Source organism: Mycteria americana, chromosome 3, assembly GCF_035582795.1.
Source record: "Mycteria americana isolate JAX WOST 10 ecotype Jacksonville Zoo and Gardens chromosome 3, USCA_MyAme_1.0, whole genome shotgun sequence".
In the NCBI taxonomy this organism is placed as follows: Eukaryota; Metazoa; Chordata; class Aves; order Ciconiiformes; family Ciconiidae; genus Mycteria; species Mycteria americana.
This window is the reverse complement of record NC_134367.1, coordinates 23,903,687-23,918,082: the sequence shown is the minus strand read 5'-3', so window position 1 is coordinate 23,918,082 and position 14,396 is coordinate 23,903,687. Positions and strand designations below refer to the sequence as shown.

The 14,396-nt window shown below is 39.0% G+C and overlaps 1 protein-coding gene across 4 annotated transcripts in view; it reads right to left on the bottom strand.

The window, feature by feature from the left end:
- Positions 1 to 13,734, bottom strand: part of MYOM2 (myomesin 2) — an 82,895-nt gene extending 69,161 nt beyond the window's left edge. The window contains exons 1-7 of one of the 4 annotated variants that reach the window (XM_075498042.1): positions 13,641 to 13,734; positions 8,349 to 8,428; positions 4,902 to 5,035; positions 3,739 to 3,858; positions 1,920 to 2,058; positions 1,580 to 1,737; positions 620 to 712 (exon numbers count right to left, since the gene is read on the bottom strand). In XM_075498042.1, the coding sequence (XP_075354157.1) occupies positions 620 to 712; positions 1,580 to 1,737; positions 1,920 to 2,058; positions 3,739 to 3,858; positions 4,902 to 5,008 (617 nt within the window). In that variant the 5' untranslated portion in view covers positions 5,009 to 5,035; positions 8,349 to 8,428; positions 13,641 to 13,734. Of the gene's footprint in view, positions 1 to 619; positions 713 to 1,579; positions 1,738 to 1,919; positions 2,059 to 3,738; positions 3,859 to 4,901; positions 5,036 to 8,348; positions 8,429 to 9,729; positions 9,812 to 13,640 lie in introns of those variants that run through there. The other 3 variants (XM_075498041.1, XM_075498043.1, XM_075498044.1) reach the window with 3 other exon arrangements.
- Positions 13,735 to 14,396: the final 662 nt, after the last annotated feature.

Here is a 14,396-nt window from a genome sequence, read left to right as displayed (position 1 = left end):
ATTGTTTAGGACAGCATGGGATTAGTTTGGGGAAGCTGTTCTACCCAGGCATTTTCTATACCACAAGGTTAACATCATTTTGAAAAATAAAATTATTGAAATTAGAACCTTTTAAAAAAAAATTTTACACTTCCTTACTTTTTGGAGAACAAAAAATGGAGATCAAAAAGTAAACAGAACCTAACATATAATAAAACAAATACTGACGACTGGGTATCATCGTATGATTGACCTTGCCCTGACCAGCTAACTTTTTGCTAACTTGGAGAGCTTCATCATGGCAAGAACATAAAATACACAAACGATTTTCCACTTTGAATGCTCAGAAGATATAATTCTAATAAAAAAGGAACTACCATTCTTTTAGCTACTTACCTCTTCTATCTTCTTGTAGATTGCTGTAGTTAAATAATAGAAATATCTAATTTTTCATTTCATTTTCATGATCTAATATTCAGCTACTGAATGAACCTTCTCTAGCCTAAATGTGAGTACCAACAGAGAAGTGTGCTGGATTTAAGAACTCTCTTGCAGCCTTTGTGTGCATTTTTAATTCTCTTTGATATAAAATACTTTGTGTAGAGTATAAAAAACTGTTGTATTCCCCAGAATAATCTACCTGTGTATATGCAACACATGTACTCCATATTTGCTTTCAATTCTGTACTTTGCTGGATCACTTGCAGGGGTAATCAATTCCTCATTTTTGTACCTGACAATCAAGAAAAAAATGGACTCATTAATATCAGCTACTATTCACTGCATTAATTTAGTAGATTTTTACATCCAAATATCATTTACTATCATCTGAGCTCTCTCTATAAATGTTCTCTACCTCTCTAGAGTATTTTCCAGTAAGGATAGATAGACATTGGGCCATGAAGGCAAAGGGGGACCATCATTGCAGTAAGAAAGTGGAAAGAGACTATGTGCACCCAAACCAGAAGAGCAGGCAGTGAAGTAGAGAGAAGATGGCATATGACTTGAATTTTCTGGTCCACTAGCCCTGACACAAGATGAGAAGCAAACTTTGTATTGGATCACAGTAAAGCACTTCAGCACAAACAAGGGAAGCAGCAACAGGATTGTTCCTCAGGTTAGATCTTCACAGCGCAGCCTGGGGCTCTCACATATACAGGACAGCTACTCGTCTGGAGAGCAGGGCAGCTTCAAGGATGTTACACTAATGTCCACCTCAACAGAGGCTGACACAAAGTGGACGGATACAACCCATGACAACAATGGTGCTGTGCAAGTTTACCCAGACCTAGCAAGCAGCCTGTGAGCTCTGTCTATTTTGCCATTTGCTACTTCATCGTCAGGGAACCGGAATGCCTTCCACAGTCTGCCTTCTGAAATACTCTAGTTTGCTTCTCACACTGCACAAAGCCATTTAGCAAGCTGTCCTCCCACTCCTTCCACTGCAGTATCAACTGCTACGATCCAGCACATCTATGAGGATTATAAAGGGGGTTTAACATAGACATTATGTATGTGACACTTATCTGTTATGCCATAACTTCCAAATGAAAAAAGCTTAACAACATTTTTAGAGGACTAGGAAAGGACAGTCTCTTACCATTGTACAACAGGGGTGGGAAATCCTTGTACAGTGAAGCAAAGGCTCACAGACATCTTTTCCCAGACAGTGTGAGACCTCAGGCGCACTAGAATTTCAGGAGCTCGACTTATACTTTCCTCAACAGCATGTCTTTCCAGAGCCATATTTTCTTCTACCTGTTAAACACAGGAAAAGAAAAGAAGCATCTAGCACCAGACTCAAATGGGATAGAAGAACTAATCTTAAATCCACAAAATTAAAAGATGCTAAATCACTATTGGTATTTGAAACACTGGCCTAAATTTCAGTATATCTTATAATTCTGCTTGGATAAGAACAAAAAGGTTCAGCACTGTACCATCCTTTGTATAGCAAGTCTATCCAGATGTTCTCTAGCACGGTGCCTGGCTGTGTGAATCTCTTTTTCCAAAGCAGACAACTCACTGGCAAACCTGATCCTTTTCTCTTCACTTGCATGAGACTTTTGTTCATGAGTCCTGTAGAACAAGAAAAATACCAGGTAAGGGTAACAAATACGAAGCTTTAAGATTGTCACTTACACACGTTAGGCAACTGAGGGCTCTGAAACCATATCAGGAAGATGTAAAATCTAGTTTAGGGATTTTTCTTGGAGTCTATCTGCCTATCCTAATGAGCATGTGAAATGAATATGAATTTTCCTTAATTTTCTTTCCCCCTGTATATGTGGTGCCGTAGCTTCAGGTCTTGAAAGCTGGAGTGGTCACATTGACGTTGTACCCCACAGTCTTAGTCCTCTGGTAATCGAGATCAAGAACCTGCCTGGCTTCCCTCTGGCCCCTAATTTTCCTTCCTATGGACACAAGAAGGCATATTCTGTTCCTGTTCACACCCTGGTAAGAGCTGGGCCTTGCTTATGGTGTGCCCTTGGCTCTAACACCTGGGAAGCTCTGCTGGCTCCGTGGGCTGTATCAGCTGACCTCACCTGAAAGGTGCAGACCAAGGAGTTCACAGGGATTTGATGAACCGCTGCATGCAAAAAAGCTGTCATTGGACAAGGGTGAGTGGGAAGCGTTATAGAAACTACCAGGAAAAGACAATGTTTTGAGAAATTTGTGGGTTGTTCCCTGAAAATCTAATTCCATAAATTTTTCAGAATTCCTAAAAAACAAAAAATCAGCTCATAAATGTTTTTAGGAGGAGTTAGCTCAAGCTCCTGCATTCATGCTGATTCAGCAGGCAGCCTGTGCTACTCTTTGCCTTGCCAACAGGACAAAAGAAAGGAGCTGAATATCAGAAATTTCTAACATATTCTATAATAACATGGCTGTTATTATAGAATATGGCAAGACTTTTAAATCATAAGCCAACATGCCATGAAACAAATGAGAAGACCTGCATGAAATTCAGTGAACAGTAGATCAAGACATTATTTGTCTGGTATTTTAAAAATATTTCTTTGTACCATTTCAATGTAATTTAAATACCAGCCTTGTTCTGCCATGTATTTTTTAATATTGATAAAAGTTAAGACAGTTTTTAAAAAAATAAATTAAGAGTATACAAAATAGTTTGATTTTCCTAGAACATTCTGTTTCTAGGATATATATTTCAAAACAATCAAAGTACCAGAACCATACGGATGCATATGATTTTCGCAACACATTTTCTACAAACAAGGCAGAATTCGTTCTTGTAGTGTAAATTCTCTACGTCTTTGGTGCAGTCACTGTAGAGCACAGCAGAGCAGAAACAGTCAAATTCACTAACAGGAATATTGCTGTCAGCACATTTACTATAGGACTTCATATCACGACTGTAACTGAGACATGACAGTAAGCCCTCTTGATATTAAGGAAAGAACTCAAAATGTTTAAATTGATCCAAATCAGAAATTCAGGAATAGTCAAGTAGATCTGCTCAAAGATGAGTTTTGGATCCCAGGCAGATTCTAAATTATTTTGGTTTTAAAGCTGTTTTCAAGGGTCAGAGTGGGGATTAAGGGAACAACTCTGGGTTGAAATGTGAGATTGAAAGTGACACTCAGTCATTTAGTATTCCAGCCAAAATAGATTAGTGAAGAACAGTGACAGAGAAGCCTCCAGTCTTGTCAACTCTGAAAAGAGCCCTGGCAAAAGAGCAATACTAAATGGGATCAGAGCCACTACACAGGTCAGATGGGACCAACAGAGCTTTACCTTTTCCTGGATTCTTGTATTGCTTCATGAGCCAAGGTGCGTGCCCTTCTGGCACAGAGTCTACATGTCGTTTTTCCCAAGCCAGGTGATTCATAGTAAGCAGCCCGTCTGGAAGCAGCCCTTCAAATATAAAAGGCATTGCTATAACACAGCAATTCTGGTAAAACATGAATTCACAAAAGTCAAAGAAATTACTTTAAATGAGCTGAATACCATGACTGAGCACTGTTCAGTGAGAAACTTACTTTGCATTCCTCACTAACTGCACTATGGTGCTGATTCTCACTTGTCCTTCAAGGGCTTAATGCCCATTATCTGTCATTGGGGATCATTAGGCATTTTATTTCATTCAGTTCTATTAAATTTATACTTACCTCAGTCTCCAATCATTCAAGTGCTATGATAGCAGTTCAGTGAACCATGAGGGTACCAGCCTGTCTAACACACAAATCACACACAATCCCTATAACATTGTCTATTTCTAAACATTCCTGCCTTTCTATACTTCACATAACCTTCTGCATAAACTCTTCTCCTTCATAAGGGAAGCTGGACGAGCTAGACAGCTAGCTAGGCTAGCTAGGCATCTTAATTACTGAGGAGAGAGGACAGTGATTCTTAAAAAAACAAGATTCAAAGCTCCAGGCTTTGAGATACAAAGAACATGTATCTTGTGGCTAAAACTCTGAGATTTCACATGAGAGGACTTAAACCTTTATTTAATTTTAAAAAAGGAAATTGAATGACAAAAACTATAATTAGGAATAGCCAACTTCAGGAGAAGGAATATCCTCATGTCATATGGAAGGATGAGTAAAAAATTGTTTCTATGATTTACAATAAATTTCACAGCAATTTCTCTTAAGTCAGAGTTTCAGTTGGAGCCTAAAAGGAAGAATTTCCAACTAGGTGATAGTAAATAGGACAGATCCTGAGCTGAAAGGTCTGTGTAGGTGAGTTGCAACGTAGCTAGAAAGTCTAGCTATGCTGGTGGGAGACTATAGACAAAGAGCATCCCAATGGAAGGAAGTGGAAAACTACCATTCTGAATAAATCACAGTTTTAGGTGGTGGAGGGGGAAGCTAAATATCTTGATTCTAAGACCTGATTACCCAAAATAGAAACCTCTCTATGCTCCGTATGTGAAATAATATGGCACTTACTTTCTTGCTGCATATTCCTCAAGTACGTATCTTGTCTGAATGTTGCGATAGGACTGATCAAAGTGCTTGTGCCTCCTCTGGTAAAATGGCACCACTACTGACGACATACTTCAGTTCGTTACAATCAGTAAACCCTGCAGAGAGTGAAATCACATCTAGCCATATATTTCAGACATTTAGGTTTGATATTTTTACATATATACACATATGTGTGTACATGTACAAATGCATAAAATCCCATCAATTTATGACAAATAGAGCCATCAATTATATACATGGGCACCTCAGGATGTATTTTATCAGCCACGCAGTGAGCCATGGAATCATAGATGATAGAGGTAGAAGAGAATTTGTCAGATCATTTTCCCCTTCTTTGTAGATGTCATTTAACACCTCCATAGAAATTTCCAGGGATGGAAATTTGACAGCTTTTTGGGCATTTTTAGGTGTTTCAGCTCTCCACTCTTCAAACCTTTTACTTTGTCCCTTGTTGCAATTTATGTTCACTGTTTCTTGTCCAACTCACCATGACAACAAAAAATAGACCACGTTCACCCACTTTTGCAGCAGCCTGTTGAAGATTTTGTTCACATCTCCTTTCAGCTCTCTTCTTTAAACTAAACAAAGCTGGCTCATCCAATCTTTTCTCATGGGTTATTTTTTTAGACCTCCAATCATTCTGGTTGCCCTCCTGTGGACTTTCTCCAAAGCATGGCATAGTTTGATCAGTATTTGGATAGAAGGTTCTCAGCAACATACAGGGAGCTCCCAGAAGCAGTGTGGGTGGGAAAAGCATGTTTACCACTGAGTTGGAGTTAAGCAAATTCCCAACCATGACAATAAAATAACTCTGAGGTGCCCACATCCCTTTAGGTTCATTAGAAATATGATGACAACTTCTTGCAAAAGTGGGGAATGTTACCAGCTGTGTTCTGAGTAGGTGCCAGCTTGTGTAACTACCATCTGCTGAATAAATCCCATTTACAGTCTCAGTTGGATGTGGGGCTCTCTATTTCTGGGCCACTTGGCCTAAATGGCTGTGAGGGATTCCAGGAGGCAACTGAACAGCCAGTGCGAGCCCTGAGAGATGACTGCACTTCAGTGACAAAGGAAGCAATTTCCCAATACAAAGTCTATAAAGCAGCTTGGGCCAAATCCTGAAGTTTTTAGTCAGGCAAATTCCTGCAATAACATCTAATTTCCTTCTGAAAGGTAAGGGGAGCACCCTCGTTGTTATACTCCCATGTGGGGCGCAGCCTGTCAGCTGCACTCCAGAAGCTGGGGCACAGGCAGAGGCATGGCCTGGGCCCCACCTCAGGGCTACCCGTGGGAAGTGAAGCAACACTAGCTCATCCAGGGGCCATGTTAAGAGGGCGTCAAGGTCCTGGGGCAACAATGGACCTGACTGGACCTGCCCAGCCTCCTCGAGGGCTCCCCCCACCCTGCCCATGGCCCATGACCCCATTTCAGCCCCCGGAGCCATCAGCCCTGCCCCAGCAACACTGCAGCAGGGCTGGTCTCCAGCTCCTCACAGCGTGGCCCTGCCTGGCCATGGGCCCTGCCAAGAATCACAGAATCACAGAATTACAGAATCGTATAGGTTGGAAAAGACCTTTAAGATCATCAAGTCCAACTGTAAACGTAACACTACCGAGACCACCACTATACCATGTCCCTAAGCACCTCATCCAAACGTCTTTTAAATACTTCCAGGGATGATGACTCAACCACTTCCCTGGGCAGCCTCTTCCAATGCTGGACAACCCTTTCGGTGAAGTAAAATTTCCTAATATCCAGTCTAAACCTCCCCTGGCGCAACTTGAGGCCATTTCCTCTCGTCCTATCACTTGTTACCTGGGAGAAGAGACCGACCCCCACCTCTCTACAACCTCCTTTCAGGTAGTTGTAGAGAGTGATAAGGTCTCCCCTCAGCCTCCTTTTCTCCAGGCTAAACAACCCCAGTTCCCTCAGCCGCTCCTCATCAGACTTCTGCTCCAGGCCCTTCACCAGCTTCGTTGCCCTTCTCTGGACATGTTCCAGCACCTCAATGTCTCTCTTGTAGTGGGGGGCCCAAAACTGAACACAGTATTCGAGATGACACCTCACCAGTGCCGAGTACAGGGGCACAATCACTTCCCTAGTCCTGCTGGCCACACTATTTCTGATACAAGCCAGGATGCCCAAGAAGAACCTGCCCATGATGGAAATCCTCAGACGCACACCAAAAGTCTGCATTTGTCACAAAAAGTCCCATAAGTAGGCAGCCTCATGACACATATAAAATGAAAGCTCAAAGGGATTTGAATAGAAATCTTATAAACTCATTTAGATACAGCATAAGCCCCTCTTACTTAATTTCAAAGGCACTGGCACTGACCAGTTTTAGGCCGTGTTCTGTTTCCTATCAAATACCTGGAGATATGTGCTTTGGGGACAAAAATGAACAATACTCACATTAAAATTCAGTTAATAACTGTTTCAGGAAAAAAGTGGTTTCTGGTAAAATGAGATCTAGTTCAAAATTGAAGAAATTCAGTCACTACTTCATTGTCAACTTTCAAATTCCATGTAATTTTTTTGGTCTCATTAATCTTTTTACTGTGTAAAAAGTACAGGCAATCAATGTACTTTAATAAAATATTGCTGAAAATAAGTTTCTAAATGTTTATTACTATTTCTGAAACCAATAATGTTTTCTGTCACATAATGGAATTTTTATTAGTACCTCATGTTTTGAAAAATCATTTTGCAAAATCCCCATTTGAGAATGGGAAGCAATGATAAAATTGTTGAAAAATTACCAAGACTTTTGCATGAATTTTTAAAGTGTTACTTGTTTACATTTTTTCTAATTATATTACTAGCCATATTGTACATGCAGAAGAAATAATTTTCTACATTTCATTGCAGCAATTTATTCTTGAAAAATGAGAGCTAGATTTCTTATACAATGTCATATTTTTAGAAAGAAGATTGTAAGATGATTCAATGAAAGACTGAAATTCTTAGTTTAGCAAGTCACTTCATTTTATGTGTTTGTTTGGCAATTTTGCCTGAACTGTATAAAATTAAACCTAAGCTAATCCCCCCCCCCATGTTTTATAGACTAAGAAATTGAACCTTTACACATGGTAAAATATGTCTAAATACCATATTCCCAGCAAACAGTATTTACCAACAAAAGGAAATGCTAGTTGTTGATTAAGTAGTGTAATAAATTCCAGCTGTGTTAGTTTCAGGTAATCAAAAGCTGAGTCAGATGCCCCCAAGTCATGATGTCCTCATATCAGCTAGTTTTACTTTCCCAAGAAAAAGGTCTCTGCAGGAGAAGACAGCAGGTATATTTAATAGCAGATACACCCTATTAAAAATGTCATGCGATCTAAAGAGATGCGTTTTTACAATTTATCACCTGATAGCTGCATCTTCTGCATAACCTATAGTTACCTTTTCAATCCTTTTTCAAGAGATATGAGAGTGACAAGTCACACGTTCAGGAATGAGAGCTTTAGGCAAAACACCAGACACTGCAAGACAAAAATAAAACAAGTTTACAACATTACTATGGGACATTAAAGAAATGTATTACCACATTTCTAGAGAAATAAGAAAGTTAACATGGCCCAAGTTAGTACAGCACGGTGCAGCACCTTGCAGAGATGCTAGCTTAGTTAGGTGCCCTCGTGCAACACTGAGCTGACGTGGATCTATTAATTCATCATACAACACATTGTCTTAGTCACATGAACACAGTTACACAGACGCATGACCAGCCTTGGCTTCTCCTAGTTTTGGTCTCTGTACATGACATTATGCTATACCTGCAAACATCAAATACTGTTTTTCTTCCTGCTGTCTAACTGTGTGTCTATTGTGTGTATGATATTTGACTTCCCACTTAGTTCATATGTTAACCAGACAGTTAATGGTATAATGTTCCCTGATTTCTATTTTTAATTAGCCCTTTCACTTAAATGAAGGTGCAAAGGGCAAACCCATAGATTAAGCTGACTCAGCTGTTAAGTGCTACTCACGTTTACATGTGGCCCAGTTAAATAATTCTGTGAATTTATCAACATGCAATTTATGTGTTGCTATGTATATAATTCCCACTGAGACCTGACGTATAAGGGTGCAGCATAATGCCCATGTGTCTGGATGGATCACAGTCTGGGTTATTTTCATTTTTGAGATAGGAGAAAACATCTTCGCCATTTACAGTTCAGCTTTTTCCACTAAATGTAAAACTTACATTTTAATTAGCATACCTTGCTCTATTAATCAGCACCCAGGGTATCTCAACATTTGGTTCAGATATTTTTCACATTTACCCAAACACCCTTAGAATAGAAAAAAGTGTAGCCATCCATTCCCAGCCTCCATACAAGCAATTAACTGAGCTTGTTAGCAGCCAGACTCATTTTGCCTTCTGTTAACACAGAGGGGAGCTGCCTAGCAACAACTCCAAATGTAATAATCATCATCAGTTAATTACAATGATGCTTGCAGAGTATGTATTTAATACTTAATAGTGCTGCAAAGACGAGTATCTGAAGAGCAAACTCAGAGCCCCACTGTAAAATCAGCTTCAGCAGAGTCTACAGAGCATGTAGGATATCTTGAGTTCATGATAAGAGAAGTTTCTATTGTCTTCCTAGGAACAATGTGCTGACTGTTTTCCCAGTCTTCCAGTACTACACATTTATGTGAGATGTTTGAAATATATATTAATATTTAGTCACTACTAACAGAGTTAGATAACATGATGTGCAGATGACAGCTTAGCTCCACTGAAGTTATCAATTTAAGTGAACCAAGATTTTATTACTGGCAGTGGCTGGAGACCTAAATATACTGGCCTGTCAATTGGCGGAACTGACCCAAGAGCAAGATGCAGGCAGTGGTCTGGCAGAGGCATTGGGGAAAAAAAAAAACATTTCCCAATGGGAAATTGAAAACTCAAAAAAAAAAAAGCATAAATAGGCCAAGAGAAAGATAAATTAATTTTCTGGATAATTGTAACAAATTAAAAAGCAAATCCCAAGTTTTATTCACCAAGTTCTACTGGTATGTGACTGCAAGACTTAGAGAACTTGCTGAAATATATGGCCCGTGTGTCAAAAACAACCCTTGAACTTCACCCACACAGATTCTATTAACTTCCCTGGATTTCAGAAAAAAGACCTAGAATTACAGGACAAGATGGTCCTAAAACACTTAGTCCCTCATCTGACCTTTACTTCCTTGTTGGAACACAGCACCATTGTACTCCTACATTATTGTTGTTGTTGTTGTTGTTGTTATTATTATTATTATTATTATTATTATTATTATTACTATTCCTGTGTATTTCTGTGACTGTAAAAGCTGGAGACATCAGCAGGACCAAAACTGTACTAATCTATGTTCTGTGTGAACCATTCAGAAGACTATTAAACCCCCCAAAAATTATTAAGTCAGCCAAAATGTCCTTAAGGATTAATGATCTAAAACACAAATTAATTAGACTGTTCAAATCAGTTTACACAAATATTACATTTTCACATGCTTAGAAGCATGTATATAACAATTTATACTTGGTCATGAGTAAAAGGCAGAGTTCCCAAGCCAGGATATGCATAGTTTCATGCCATAGTAATACTGATCTGAATAGAAAGCAATAATCTAGGACCATGTGACAAGGGGCGACATTCTTGAGCAGAGAAGCCAAGGGTCTGATATAGACATTGTTAGTTTGATAAGTGAGTTAATTTAAGATTTAAAGGACAGGCAGTAAATTCTAGCATGATCATTCACATAGCCTCAGAGAGCAGGCACACAACCAAATAAATTGATGGATGGGATTGACAAATGCCATGGGAAGGAGAACACGGTTGTGCTCACTATAGATAGACAACTTGCATTCCTAGACTCAGGAGGCTCCTGTCATGAGCGATGCACTATACAGCATGTACTTTCTCTGCCTGACCTGTCAATGCTATACCATGCAACACGCACTTTCTTTGCTCATCTCTGTCCTTGTCCATCTGCAGAAGTGCCAAAAACAATCCGCAGGTTCTTGCCTGCCCTCACGTAGCCTATCCTCCTCATTCTGGCTGAAAGATCAGTACATCCTGCTCCTATGCACATATCCTCATTCTTGATCTTCCTCCATATCTCATCTTTCTTAAATATCTTTGACCATTTGTATTGACTTGGGGGCTTGTCCGTTTTTCCCATGATGTAGGCATTGTTTCCTCTACCTGTCTGTAGTTCTGCTTGTTGTTCTCCACATTGTTCAAAGTTAAGCATTTTTAGGAAGCCCTGTTTTGCCAATGTATACTTCCATGATACAGTAAAGCCCATGATATTTAGCGGATAAAATATATTTAATTCCATATCACCTATATACCACAATGAAAGATAAAAGGGGAAAAAAAAAAAAAAACCACCTTCTAGTCATCAGTTGCTTCTAATGACCAGTTTAAAGAATTACCATATTGCCTCAGAAAACATGTGGTCCTTTCCAGATAATTATGTCAATCCTGTATAAATTGCAGTAGATAATAACATAAGAACATTTTGCCCCAGGAAACATACTTTGGTGGAAATCTTGTAAAACCAGCATGAATTGTTATGCAGCTCATAGACACTGCAGTCTAAACCAAAATGGGATGTAGAGGGTCTGGTAACATCTTCCCCATTTTGATAATAAACTTTTCAAATGCTATGATGTCTCTCCAGTCTTTTACCTCTGTGTGCATGTGCGTATTTAGATCTTACACAGAAAATTATGTTCTGTGTATGAAAAAGGATGAACTTAAAAAACCACATAATCTACTGTCATTTTAAGATGCTTCTGTCTTTCCCATTGAAGAGTTTTTTCCTTCTGCATAATAAAAATTCAGTTTTAACTTTTTTGACAACAGAATACAAATGCTTCTGAAATTAAAAAAGTATATGGAATTCCCATTTGCTTAAACCATATGGAATTCCAGACATTACTCAGCAAGCTTTGAGTTTCCTTGTCTTTTCTGATGTCTTCAGCTACATCATAGCTGGTCTTACATTTTATTGATCATACCTCCTTTGTATGGGAATAGCATTATCCTAGTTTCACAAATAGGTTTTAAACAGAAATCTTGTGGACAACAGGTTCAACCTGGTTCAAATCATCCCCAGAAGTACATGCATTACTCTTCTCATTAAACCTAAAAATGGAGTTCTCTCCTGAATTTCTAGTCACCTGAAGGTCCAGCAAAGTAACATTTTAAAGCAGGTGATGATGCTGGCCATCACAGATGGGTCTGTTCTTTATTAATAATTTCATATGTTTTGAATGAGTAGACTTTTAACATTTCACTATATCAAGTGATTCTGCTTACAAAGACATACAGGTAGATTAAGCAGTTTAATGCAATCATTTGGCTATAGCACATGTATTATTAGTTAGAATGCACACCTTGACCTTGTAATAATCCCTGAATGGTTTTCTTCACCCTCTAGCCATAACAGTTAGTGAGAACGCAATTTGGAATTACCATGTGTCGTCATGTGCATGGTCATAACCACAGCCCTTGATGGAGTTAACCACCAGCTATGCCCTGCAGCAAGTAGGTATGAGGCAGACCCATAGGTACCCTTCCCTCAAGTGAGGTCATTGTTCCTGCATTGTTGTGAGTCTAAAAAATTTATTTTTGGCTTTTCTGTGACTCTCATGATGGAAAGGAGTGGAAGCCCCCAGTTCGACTTCTCTTGCCATATCCTTGTTATAAGCTAAACTCTATAAAGTCCAGAGGGAGTACTTCTGTAGATACTTTCTTATGAATTCATGATCTTACATGACTGGGAATTAAATTAGGCTGAATTTGGCCACATTGACTTGAAACCTTGCCATCCTAACACTCCAAATGCACAAAGAGCCACGACATGTTCCCATAAAGTTTTAAGATTTCCCTTCACTTGGTGAGTGTACTACATCCCTTCAACTGGACAGCAAGGACTGTGAGACAGTGAGATAGTGAAAGTCAGGCACCTCCCATCATCCCAACCTTCATTATCCTTCTATGATACTTTGATACTTTGATCCCACTATGATACTTTCATTGGCTCACCAGTATTATTAACACAGGCATAGTTTCAAGAGCATGAACGTGATTTCCCAAGACTCTATCAGTGGTATTTAGCTGGAATTTTCATGTGGCACAGAACACATCATGTAGTCTAGAGCAATACAGACACTAGAAACGCATCTTCTGAAGACATGTACTTGAAAGTATGGTAGACAAAAAATAAAAGTAGAATTTCTTGTCCTAGCTACATCCTATTCTTGGGCATGCCAAATAGTTTTGCCAGCTACTATAGGATTTTACGCTTATTTATTTACGCACATACTTCAGATAAATCATGTGCTGTCTCTTTATACAGTATAAGCACACAAGAAAGTGGCATTGCCAATATATGTGCAATTGGAGAAGCACATATACCAACGGAGCTATGGATTGGTATAATGTAGTTCTTTATATGCAGAAAGAAACAGAGGAAATGTAATACACAATAAAATCAAGCTGACTATGCACAGAATAAAACAATTCTACTCTACTTTTTTATTTGTCTTTTCATAAATCATTCCGTGTCCTGCTTATTGCTTGTTTTCCCCAAGGAAGGTAATTTATTTTGTACAAAAAAGCACCCAACACTGTCCCACAATCACTCCCCTTTGTTCTGAACAAGAAAAACCTAGATGAAAAATGGACTTACCAAGAGATATAGAAAAATTGCAAAGCAGAGAGGAAGACCAGCCTTTCCCAGCTTAGTAAACTCTGGCTGAGGAAAACAAAAATAATTCCCCTCTCTAAAGGCTACTGCCCCTTCACTCCCATTTAAGGGCAGATGCAATGCTATATTTAGAACTACCCAAGTGATTCTCCCAAAACTGAGGTCAGCCTAATAGGCAATAAGGGTGTGATATAAAGGCAGAGGAAAAGCGCTACCCCATACACAGTTTTATACTGTATTTTAATAAAAGATAGACATCATTCCTAAAAAAAAGCAGTTATGTTAAAAGTGGGGTTTCTTTTCCCAGCAAAACCAAGCTCATGGGAAACAGTTTAATGTCAGAAAACAGTTTAAACTTTTTATTTAGAAATTATTGAAGTTTTAAAATAATCAGTAACTTAGAAGACCAGTGAGGAGATGTAAACTCCAGAATCTTATTAGTAGAGACATGAGATCCCCTTGGTGCCTCAGGCTGTAAAATGAGACTCCCCATTGCCTCCTTAAGAGCTCCCTGGATTTGAGAACGTGGCTGCAATACATGAAGGAATAGCAACTATATAAAAAGCCTATTAACATGGATTTAAAGAAAGTCCAGTTCCTACTCACTATTTCCATCTCCATAATGTCACCAGTCAACCTGAGAGAGATTTCTCTGTGTCTTGTAGGTAAAGTAGGAGGCATTAATATGCATAGAGGTATATACAGGCAGAGGAATAAACACAGCCAAAGCACTTGATT